The 12,352-nt window shown below is 35.9% G+C and overlaps 2 protein-coding genes across 2 annotated transcripts; both read left to right on the top strand.

Annotated features, from left to right (window-relative positions):
- The first annotated feature begins 1,834 nt into the window (after window positions 1–1,834).
- On the top strand, window positions 1,835–4,173 carry LOC145948810 (uncharacterized). The gene is made up of 3 exons (XM_083058373.1): window positions 1,835–1,972; window positions 2,037–2,301; window positions 2,978–4,173. The coding sequence occupies exons 1-3, from the start codon at window positions 1,835–1,837 to the stop codon at window positions 4,171–4,173; spliced, it is 1,599 nt and encodes a 532-aa protein (XP_082914499.1).
- Window positions 4,174–4,198: 25 nt separating this feature from the next.
- Window positions 4,199–5,104, top strand: LOC145948811 (uncharacterized). The gene has a single exon (XM_083058374.1). It carries the CDS (start codon window positions 4,199–4,201, stop codon window positions 5,102–5,104), a length of 906 nt encoding a protein of 301 aa, XP_082914500.1.
- The last annotated feature ends 7,248 nt before the right edge of the window (window positions 5,105–12,352 follow it).

Genomic DNA, 12,352 nt, shown 5'->3' with positions numbered 1-12,352 from the left:
AACATAGCATAACAATCTTTATTCGTCCCCTTGAGGATTGAAGGCGCTTTTTTCTGAGGAGCATTCCCGAACCTCTTACAAACTCCTCTCTCTTCTACCATATCAACTTGTACAACATTACATTACAAATACACTTTACAACCGCCTCTTTCTCTTTTTCCTCCATATCTCCTTATCTTCCACGTCTTACATCTTAACCATTACAGTAACAGTAACCAATACACCTTAACCGTCTTCCTCCTCTTTTTTCCTCTCCTCCAGTACTCTTTACATCCTCCTTTCCCTCCTTCTTCCATCATCCTCCTGAGCACCTCTACTCCGATTCCTCTCCTATCCTCCTTCGTCTCTCGTCCCACCTCCTTTCTCCTTTTTCCATCTCGCTCCCCTGTCTCCCTTTTTTCCTCCTTCCGACTCCGCCTCTTTCCTTTTTCCTCCTTCTCTCCCATCTCCTTTCTCCCTTACTCCTGCTTAACTCATCCTGCTCTCCTTCTTTCCACCGGCTCCGTTTTTCCTTTCCATCAGTCCCGAGCAGGCATATGGGGTGATTGGTTCGAACAGGATTCGAACCTGGGACCCACCGCATGTCAGCCAGATACTGAACATGCGGGCCACATTTCACCCCATAAAAGTTGAATATAAAACTCTAAATCTATTAAAAAGACAAAGTAATGTATTGAATGTATAGCTCTTAAAAGTTTAAAAGAAAACTCAAAACTTTTGAAAAATACGAAAGTAATGTATCGCTCTAACTTTATGAGAATTTGAGAGATCTGCGAACGAAATAAATAGACTATCCAGAAGTCTTCGTAATCGTAAAGAAATAATAAATACTTGAGAAATTGAAGAAAATTAATCTGAATATTCACATGTATCGTACCCAAATTAGCTTTTTAGATATTGCATCCAGTGATATCGATAACAGTCATGGTCGTCTTCTATGTATAATATACTCTTTTCGAATATGTAGAAGAAAATGGTTATTAGCTCTTCAGAAAAACTTTCCTTTTCGAAAAATGTAGTACACAAAAAGAATGTTACAGCACAATATACATTAAATAACAACCAAAGAAACATGACATAATTAATTAGTAATTCTTTTTGAACAAAAGACTTGTGCACCATGCCGTAGTCGCCGCTCGCGAAAAAAGATATATAATGCGTTCGAATTAAAAATCTATTTTTACATATAAATAATTCTTTATTTATTTATTTACATATAAAATAAATGATGAAATCAGGAGCATAAAAACATAAATTGACAAAAACATAAATTTTTTTAAATTACATTGTTCTAAAAAATGTTTTAAATTACATTTTCTTTTTCTTGTTCTTCTTATGCTTGTTATTATCATTCTCTTATTTACGCTTTTTATTTTTTTGTTCCTCTTGTTCTTCAAATACTATTAATGCGTTTACTAACAAATTATTGAGCCCATTTTCCTGCACTGAATTTTTTAAATTATAAGTTAAATTTGGTTATTAATAATATGAAAAACGATTAGTATAGATAAGAAGAATTAATAAAATAAATTGTGAATTAAAATATTTTTTAGAACATTATTAGATTATTTTTAAGTAATTAATTTTTATTTATTTACCATTTTTTAACTCTTCGATTTCCTTTAATCGATCTATTTCATTCTGAATGATATTTTCACTACTTCCATCAATCGGTCCATTTATTTCATTGATCATAACACTTTTTATTTCTTGTCCATCCATTTCATTTATTATAATATTTCTTATTTCTTTCGATGTATTCATGATGACGTAATTTAATGTGAAATTTGTTACAAATCAAGTAATGATTATTTGGGTCATTCCGCTTTTGAAAATGCCTAAAGCAAAAAAATCACAACTTTCCAAATCGTCGTCTAATGCTCAATGTTTAGCACAAGCTAGAAATTTAGCAAGTGTTTCTCAGAGGGAGGCACGATTGTCAGACTCACGTTTACGCATGTCTCGAGCTAGAGTTAGCGAATCACATATTGAAAGGGAAGAACGCTTAGAACAAAACCGATTGCGAATTTCTCAAGTCAGAGCTTCTCAAAGCTCTTGATCAAGTTGACAATTACATACACTTGAGAGATGCTGTCAATGAAGATTCTAATCCGGCGGACATAGGGCAATTGGTTATTTTACCATCCACATTTACGGTATCGCCTAGATATCTTCATGAGCGTACACAGGATGCCCTTACATATGTTCGTAATTACGGAAAGCCTGATTTATTTATCACCTTCACGTTCAATCCAGAATGGCCTGAAGTTAAAACAGAATTGTATCCCGGTCAGCGTCCAAGTGAAAGACATGACATTGTTTCGAGAGTGTTTTATCTAAAACTACAACAACTTATGAACATCATAACAAAAGACATTTTCGGTCCAGTTCGATGCCACATGTTTTCAATCGAATGGCAGAAGAGGGGTTTGCCTCATGCCCACATTTTAATTTGGTTAGTCGACAAAATAAGATCTGATGAAATAGATAGCATTATTTCAGCTGAAATACCCAATAAAAATGAAGATTCATTACTTTACAACATAGTATGCAAAAATATGATCCACGGTCCATGTCGAGCCGTTAATCCCTTTTCAACTTGCATGTCAAAAGGTACCTGTTCAAAAAAATATCCCCGTGAGTTTCTTCAGCACACAAACTGGTGATGATGGATACCCTAAGTACAGAAGGAGATGTCCGGCTGACGGTGGACAAACTTATACTATATTGTATAATAACTTTATAGTTGATAATAAGTGGGTAGTGCCCTATTGTCCAATTCTCTCCAGATGCTTTGTTGCACACATTAACGTAATCAAATACATATGTAAGTATATTAATAAAAGTAACGATGCGGCAACGTTTGCCGTTGAAAAAAAAGATGAGATTCAGAACTATTTGAATGGCAGATATTTAAGTACCTCTGAAGGTATCTGGAGAATACTAGGATTTTCTATTCACGAACGTTACCCTACAGTTGTCCATTTAGAAAATGGGCAAGGAGTGTATTTTACTGAAGAAAATCTACAGCAAGTTATAGAAAATCCACTTCAGACCACTCTGATAGCCTTCTTTGCTCTGTGTGTGGATAATGAATTTGCAAAAACTTTGCTTTATCACGAAGTACCGGCTTATTATACATGGTCTAACAAAAAATGGCAACGAAGAAAACGGGGCCAAGATATAGATGATTACCCAGGTATAAAGCGAGAAACAGCATTAGGGCGAGTGTATACTACTAGGGCGAGAGTAAATCCTAATTATTCAGAATGCTTTCACCTCAGACTACTCCTACATCACGTCAGGGGACCGACGTCTTTTAATGACTTAAAGACGGTGAGTGGTGAAATAATGCCCACTTATCATGCGGCGTGTCAAGCCCGGAACTTGCTTGAGAGTGACACTCACTGGCGAGACACTCTATCAGATGCAGCAATTTCGGAAAGTGCACACAAAATGAGAGAGTTATTTGGCATTATGCTAATGTTTTGTGAAATGTCTAATCCTTTGGAATTATGGAATGCATTCAGGACACACCTATGCGACGATATTTTACATCGGGTTCGACAGCAAAGTAACAATAGTGAGATTCAGTTCACAGAAGAGATTTTCAATGAGGGGTTGATTCTTCTTGAGAACATAGTGTTCACTCTTGCAGAAAAGCGCTTGAAAGAGTTTGGTTTGCCAGAACCTCAGCGTAATGATTCAAATATAGATAACTTGCTTTACTTACGAGAAACAACATACAATATCAACGACTTACAAGCATTTCTGCAAGAAAACGAAGTAAAACTGAACACAGAACAAAAAATGGTATACGACGAGATAATAAACAGTGTCGAAGATAATAAGAGTAATATTTACTTTATAGATGCGCCTGGAGGCACTGGCAAAACGTTTGTCACTTCGTTGATTTTAGCGAAAATAAAAAGTCAAAAAAGGATCGCTATCGCGGTTGCCTCATCAGGCATAGCTGCGACTCTTTTAAGTGGCGGAAGAACTGCCCACTCTACTTTTAAGTTGCCATTGAATGTGTCCTTAGACCAAATTTCTGTATGCTCCGTGAGAAAAAATGGTACTACTGGTAAACTTCTCCAACAGGCATCTTTGATAGTTTGGGATGAATGTACGATGTCACACAAGTCCCATATAGATCCTCAACCGAACCCTTAAAGACTTGAGAACATCAGAAAAGGTAATGGGTGGTGTAACATTTGTCTTCACTGGTGATTTCAGGCAAACTCTGCCAGTGGTGCCTAAAGGTACACGTGCGGATATTATGAAAGTATGTATGAAGAAATCTGAGATTTGGCAGCACGTCCAAAAACTTCGACTGACTATTAACATGCGAGTTTATTTACGAGACCAAAATTTAGAACAATTTGCACAGTACCTGCTTAAAATTGGTGATGGTTCTACCTCTATAACTCAGAATGAGTACATTAACATTTCCGATACTGTAGGAACTTGCGTCCGAACTATTGACCAGATTATTGACAATGTTTATCCAGATATTGAGAATTTAGAACAAAAAGAAACAAATTGGTTTTGCGAACGTGCCATCGTAACTGCAAAAAATAAAGCCGTAAAGGAGATTAATGAAGCAGTTTCACGAAAAGTCACCACGGAGTATGAAATATACAAGTCAATAGACACAATGGTAAATGGAGATGAAGCTATCCACTACCCGATCGAGTTTCTCAACTCTCTCAACCCTTCAGGATTGCCTCCACACGAACTGAGATTAAAAGTTAGTACCCCGATAATGCTGATTCGGAATCTTAAACCACCTTGGCTTTGCAACGGCACGAGACTGCAAATTAAGCGTCTCATGCCTTACATCATAGAGGCAATTATTCTGACAGGACCTGCAGCTGGTGAAATAGCATTAATCCCAAGGATACCCATGGTTCCTACAAATTTGCCATTTGCGTTTAAAAGGTTGCAGTTTCCTGTTTTAATGTGTTTCGCCATAACGATTAAGAAGTCCCAAGGGCAAACCTTCAAAGGTGGACCTCCGAAGCGAAGTCTTTTCTCACGGCCAATTATATGTGGGACTCTCACGGATTGGTTCGACAAAAGACCAAACAATACTTATTCCTGATGAGAGCAATAAAACTCGGAATGTTGTTTTTATAGAGGTTTTTAATGATTAAAAAAAAATTAAATGCGAAACAAAATTAATAAATGCGTGCCGAGCGCGCGAAGCGCGCGAGGAACAAACGCCAGCTAGTATACCTATAATAAGAGTAATACCAAAAGGTTTCGATAATTTCAAATTTAATATTATACTTACGCATTATACTTATATTTTGGTCTCCAATATATATAGAATATATCCTGTTCATTTGGAACTTCCCGTTTCATTATTTCGCAACGTAGACCAAGTCTCCTGGCCACGCTATGATAAATTATTAATAAAATTATTTGTTGGCCATAATTATTTTGTAAGACCTGTACCAGAAATTACAATATAGAAATTAATTAGAAGGAAAGTATTTTTAAGATATAACAAACATATGAGTATGCTTACAGCATAAAATAGACCGTAATTATAATATATTTATAATCTATAATAACTCACATTATCTATACACAAGTTTTCTTTTGTGTTTTGGCATTTTTGAAAGTTTAATATGTCAAGTATATATTCACGAAGTGTCTTCATAATCTGCGTTCCTTCTATTTCGTTTCAATGATTATATTCAAGATTGTTGTTTCTCCAAGAGGAAAAAGTTTCAGCCGAGGTCGAAAATATTGTATGATGCGGATGTTTTTGTCTGAAGTAGTTTCGTACTTGTAGTGTAATATCATCTAACGATGCTTGCACGTTTTCATAAAGGACATATTCTTCGGGTTTAAACCATTTTGCTATAATAGTAGCAAGCCTTTCATAAAGCTGCTCTTCGGAAGGCAGCTTTACATAGTTTCTCCACTCCGCTTTGGCCAATTGTTGTTTTATAAAGCTATATAGTTTCGTATTGCAATATCTTTCGGTTAAATGGTCAGTTCTGAAAAATTGACATATTAATGCGCAATAAGTATGTATATTAATTTAAATTAATAGCACATAATTATACTAATTTATATTGAAAATCTTACTGTGCAGTTTAATATTTAATTATATTCGCAATAAAACTGTCATTATAAATTTTCACACACACACACACACGCACGCGCGCACACACACACACACACACACACACACACACACACACACACACACACACACACACACACACATATATATATATATACACGTATAATCGATGATGGTTTTGTACGCTGCATTGTTTATTGTTCATAATTGGCAACATTTTGGTTTCAATAAATCGATATTTCGTTAGTCGTTATCGAACGACTCACGATTATGGCTAACTTCGTTGCTTTCGTCCGACTAATGTGCAATTTATGTGTGCTGGTTATTAGTCTGCATCACTCATCGTCAAGTGGCAATAAAGGAATAAGTTATATATAAACGTAACCAAGAAGATTTGCATATTTGTAACTACTCTATGATACTTGTCCATACTCATCCACACTCGTCTGTGCTTTCTATTCGTCTCGTCAACACTCAAGATTTTGTAGAAAGGTATAAAATTATATAAAATTAACTAAACTGGTTTATGTATACGCGGTATTGCATGTCACTATTTATAAAATTGTATATAATAAACCGTGATTAATTTTTATAGGTCATGTGTTCTTTGTTTTAAACATTTTACATCGTGGTTTTCAATAATACAGAACTTGAGAAGCAAACAGATCAACTCATAAAATTCAAACTATAACTCATTATATTCTAAGAAGTTAAACTATAGTCGACATTATATTCTCTAAACGAAACCAACACTCGAAAACTAATAAAAATTTAGAAGAAAGACTAACAACGATAACCGAACCTAAACCTAAACAATTCTCGCCTGACAGATCGTCGTTACGCTATATCTGCCTGAGATAAATTCGAGAGGATAATAAAAATATCAACCTCACTTGACTACAACAAATTCTCCATTGGTCGAAACCTAGAGCCCTAAACAAAAGCCCTAACCAATCGTAGTAATTGTAAAATTAAAAGAGACGCCTCCGGGACCCAAAGGGCGTCATTGAAAAATTTCCTATTCGTCAGGAAATGTTAATAAACCAATGGAGAGGAGGAGCAAGAAGGTTGATATACCCGCGACATCCCTCGGAAGAGCAGATTTTACTCCGGACTCTTGAGCATAATTTTCCGCACACGACTTATCCGGGCCTCATACTTAGACCTTTTCGGACTTTTCGAACACAATTCATTTAAAAATTCGGCCTCGCTCGCACGCAGCCTTCGACGCTCGTTTGTGTGTGAATAAAAACAGAAAGTGAGTGCGACAGCGACAGTGAACAATAGTGAGTTCACAAAACCGGATACAGTACGAAGCCAGATCTCCACCTTGAGGCGCTTGACTCGACGCAACTCCGTTTTTCGAATTCTCTATCCACGCACCCCATAAGAAGTAAGTTATCAAGTGTGCTACATTCCCACCTCTATACTTAAAAATAATTCTGGGACTTCAATTAAATTATATTTGTTTTCCTTTTTAATTTATTTATTATCCTTGTTTACTTCTAACTCTGAAAAACTGTCTTTTCTCCCTCCATCCTTACCCCTCTCTCTCTCTCTCTCTCTCTCTCTCTTGAAATCACTCTGGATTTCCCGCGATAGCGGAGCAATCCGTGATTTCTTCCATCTCCTTATCTCTCGAAATCACTCTGGATTTCCCCCGATAGCGGGGCAATCCGTGATTTCTTCCATCCCCTTATCTTTTGAAATCACTCTGTGATTTCTTCTCTCTCTCTCTCTCTCTCTCTCTCTCTCTCTCTCTCTCTTTTTTCTGAGAGAAGACATGTCAAACATCGCTCTGCAAAAGTGATAACTTTTAAGTGATTATATAGTGAGGGAGAGTGGCGAAAAAGTATTGAAGTAATAGTTGCATAGACCGGGAATAGACATGAGTGTTATCTAACAGGAATATGCTGATTTGTGAGCGTGAGAGTTATATTTCGTGTATGAGGCATCGAGATTTCACGCGACAGGTAGACATTAAAGGTGGACACAAAGCGCTGACGTGTGAATTTGGACAAAGGTAATTGACCGCCTATGCTGGTATTAACAGCTTCGGCCGATAATTATCGATATGAACTATGAATATGACGAGTATCGATGCTCGGCATGTAAGAAGGCAATAAAAAATCAGGTTGTTGCATGCAAGTCTTGTATTAAACTGTTTTATCATCCAGGATGTGCAAGTAAACATAAAATTTATGATAGAAATCGCGAACTGGTGTCGTGTCCTGGCCCATTTGAGAAATTTACAATTGAAAGTGAAGCAGATATGAAGAAGGCACCGACAGCAGCGGGGAGCAGCAGGGAAAGACAAGGATCTACAGGATCTACGGGTTCGTTTACGACATCAAGCAGTGGAAATAGAATATCAGGAGCGAGTGGATCATCGAGTATTGACGTAAAAATAGATTGGCTTGTAAAAACTGTGAAAGAAATAAAAGACGAAACAGCATGTAAGAAGGAAATTAAAATGATGGTTAAGGAAATAGTTCGAGAAGAATTTGGAAGTATTAAACAAGAACTGGAAGACTTGAGAAGAATTATACAAGGAGGAGCGGGTGGACTGGCAGGAGGAGCTCAAAGATGTTATAGTGAAGCAGTTAAAGAGAAGAAAAAAGAAAATATTATAATTGTCAAACCCAAGGTGCAACAGGAGAGTGAAGCAACTAAAAAACTGATAAAAGAAAAGGTAGATATCAAGAATATGGCTATGGGAATAACGAAGTTAAAAAAAGGAAGTAAGGGAAAAGTGATTCTCGGCTGTGAGACTGGAGAAGAAATGGAAAAGCTAAAGGCGACAGTACAAGCCAAGCTGGACGAGAACTTTAACGTTACTGAGTCACCGCGGATGAAACCTAAGATAAAAATTGTCAATATTGGCGAGGAAGAAATGGAGTTGAATGATGATGATTTAATAGGTACAATTAAAAAGCAGAACAAAATTGACGTGAAAAATGAAGGAATTCATATGCGAATAGTGAAGAGAATAGTTAAAGAGAAAATAAATGAGAAATATCAGTCTGGAAGAAGAGGAAAAGATGGTATCGTAATAATTGAAGCAGATGAAGAGACTCATGAAGTAATGTTGAGAAAAGGGAAACTGAATGTAGGATGGAGAAAGTGTCCTGTATTCAATCACATTAACATTAAAAGATGTTTTAAATGCTGGGGTTATTATCATATTGCAAAGAATTGTACGCGTAATGAAACATGTCACAAATGTGCAGGAAATCACAAGGTGAGTGAATGTACAACGACAAAGAAAAGATGTATAAATTGTATGTTTAAGATTCAAACATACAATTTGAAAATAAATGATGAGCATGGCGCACTTGATCCGGAATGTCCGACTTTCAAGAGGGCGATACAGGAGGAGAAGAGGAGGGCCGGATGGGAGGAAGATAAATAGCAACTACAGAAGGAAACGGAATTAATACTATATACAAATGCGCAAAGTTTGATGGCGCATAAAGACGAGATACAGCATCAGATTATGAAGAAAATGAATCCTGCGTTCATAGCGTTATCAGAAACCAGAGTGACTGCTGAAATTGAAGACTGTGAAGTGAACGTACCGGGGTATAGTATGATTAGATGTGATGCTGAAAACAGAAATACAGGAGGGGTTCTTTTATATGTAAGGGACGATATTAAATATGAGATAGTATTAGTAAAAAAGTTAGAAGCGAATTGTTGGTGTGCTGCGATTGAGGTGAAAGATAAATTGTATAAAGGAGTGATAACAGTAATATATCATTCACCGAGTTCATCGCATGGTGAGTTCGTGAGATTTCTGGAGGATATAATAGAAGAATTAATAATACGGGGAGAATGTATAGTAATAGGAGACTTTAATATAGATATTATGTTGGACTCGTTTTATACAAAGAAGTTACAAACGACAATGTTGAGCTTAGGCATGAAGCAATATGTAAATAAACCGACGAGAATTACGAAAGATAGTAAGACAATTATAGATTTAATTTACGCTAATAATAAAATAGAAGTGCAAGTAATTCATGAACCTAAAATAACGGACTATGCGTGGTTAAAAGTTGATCTTAATGCGAATAAAATTGATAATAAATACAGAGAATTTAATGCTAGGAATTTTAAAGAGTTTAATGTTGATGAATTTATTAAATTAGTGGAAAATAAATTAGGAAAAAGCCAAGATATGAATGTCAGTGTGAGAGCGAAGAAACTTGTCGATAATATAGTAGATGCGTTGGATGCTACAGCACCTAGAAAAAAATTTAGAATTCCGAAAATATGGGAAGGGAAAAAGTGGTTTTCGGATGAAATAAGGGAAGCAGCGGCTAAAAGGGATGAGGCGTACAGTAAAGCGTTGTATGATGACACGGATGAAAATTGGTCACAGTTTAAAATCGAAAGAAATGCAGTGGTTAAACTAATCAGGACAAAGAAAAAAGAATACTATGAAAATATGATAGATCATAACAAGGGAAATCCGACATCTATGTGGAAAACCTTAAAAGAAATAATAAGGGGCGAACCAACGGGTACAAAAAAAATAGAGAATATAGATTTTGAAATATTAGATAATACTGAAGGGTGCAATATAGCTAATAAATTTAATTTATATTATATACAGAGTATTGAGAACATAGTAAAATCTATAAGTAGAGATAAGTTAGGAAGTCCAGGTAAAAGAATTATTTTTGTTATTGAAAGCGAGGGAATAATGGAAAATTTTGAGATGATTAGAATAGAGCATTTACAAAAAATTGTTATGGAACTACCAAAAAAGAAAGGCACGGAGGAGGGATTAACTAGTGATATACTTAAAGCAGTATTTTACGTAATAAAAGAGGAATTTATTGATATAATAAATAACTCTTTGAGGGAAGGTTGCTGTCCAGAAGGTTGGAAAACGTCTACGATAATACCGATTCCAAAAATAGAAAAAGCCAGAAAAGCAAGTGAATTTAGGCCTATTAATATGTTACCAATATTCGAGAAAGTATTAGAATTAGTAGTTAAAAAGCAAATTGAGGCGTATTTAGAAGATAACTGTATTATAACAGAACATCAGTCAGGTTTTAGAAAACAGTATTCGTGTGAAACAGCGATTCAAACAGTCATTGACGAGTGGAAACTGGTAGTTAGTGAGGCAAAAATGGTGGGGGTAATTTTCATGGATCTCAAGCGAGCATTTGAAACGATAGATAGAGAAAGACTGTTAGAGAAATTATATCAATACGGAATTAGAGGAACAGCTTTAGAATGGTTAAGATCATATTTAAAGAATAGAACACAGCAGGTACGATTTAACAATGAATGGTCTGCATTATTGGCCACAGAATATGGAGTACCACAGGGATCTGTATTAGGACCTTTGTTATTTATAATATATATAAACGATATAATTAAAGTCTGTCCGGAGGGATGTAGTATAAAAATGTTTGCAGACGATACGCTAGTGTATGTGACTGGAGGGAGTAGTGCGGAATTAGAAAGAAAAATGAATATGGCATTTGTTACAGTGGAAAGATGGATGAATACAAATAAGTTAAAAATGAACGCAGGGAAAACGAAATATATGATAGTTCGAAGTGTACGAAAAGAACTGAGAGGTAACATTACACTGAAATGTTTGGATGGAACGGAGATAGAGCGTGTGGAAAGAATGAAATATCTAGGCATAATTATTGACGATAGGTTAAGATTTAAGGACCACTGTGATTATATGCTAAAGAAAATAGGGAAAAAAATGAGTTTTTTAAATAGAATAGGTAACTACATATCGGCATACACTAGATGTATTATATATAAGTCAATCATAGCGCCTCACTTTGAGTATTGTGCGACGCTGTTAATTGATATGGGAGAAACACAACTGAATGAATTGCAAAAAGCGCAAAACCGGGCCATGAGGGTCATATTGCAATGTGATAGATATACCAAAGTGGAGAGTATGCTGCAAGCGCTGCAGTTTATGTCCATAAGACAGAGGCTGAATTATAATGTATGTATATTTATCTTTAAGATTTTAAAGAATATGTTACCGGATCAATTAAGAAATAAGTTAACAATAGTGGGAAAAGAGAATGAAAGACAGACACGTCAAGCTGGGGACATTGTGGTACAATTTCGTAGGACAACGAGTGCACAGAAGAGTATGTTTTATGAGGGAGTGAAAATGTACAATGCCTTACCAGCTAGTACTCTGCGTTGATACCACTGCTTTAAGCGAGAGTTAAGTACTCTGCGTTGATACCACTGCTT

This window comes from Prenolepis imparis, unplaced genomic scaffold, assembly GCF_030444845.1.
Source record: "Prenolepis imparis isolate NDT839.2.m4 unplaced genomic scaffold, iyPreImpa1.0 SCAF_727, whole genome shotgun sequence".
NCBI classification, from domain to species: domain Eukaryota; kingdom Metazoa; phylum Arthropoda; class Insecta; order Hymenoptera; family Formicidae; genus Prenolepis; species Prenolepis imparis.
The sequence above is the reverse complement of the archived record's forward strand: the minus strand, read 5'-3'. Positions and strand labels throughout refer to the sequence as shown.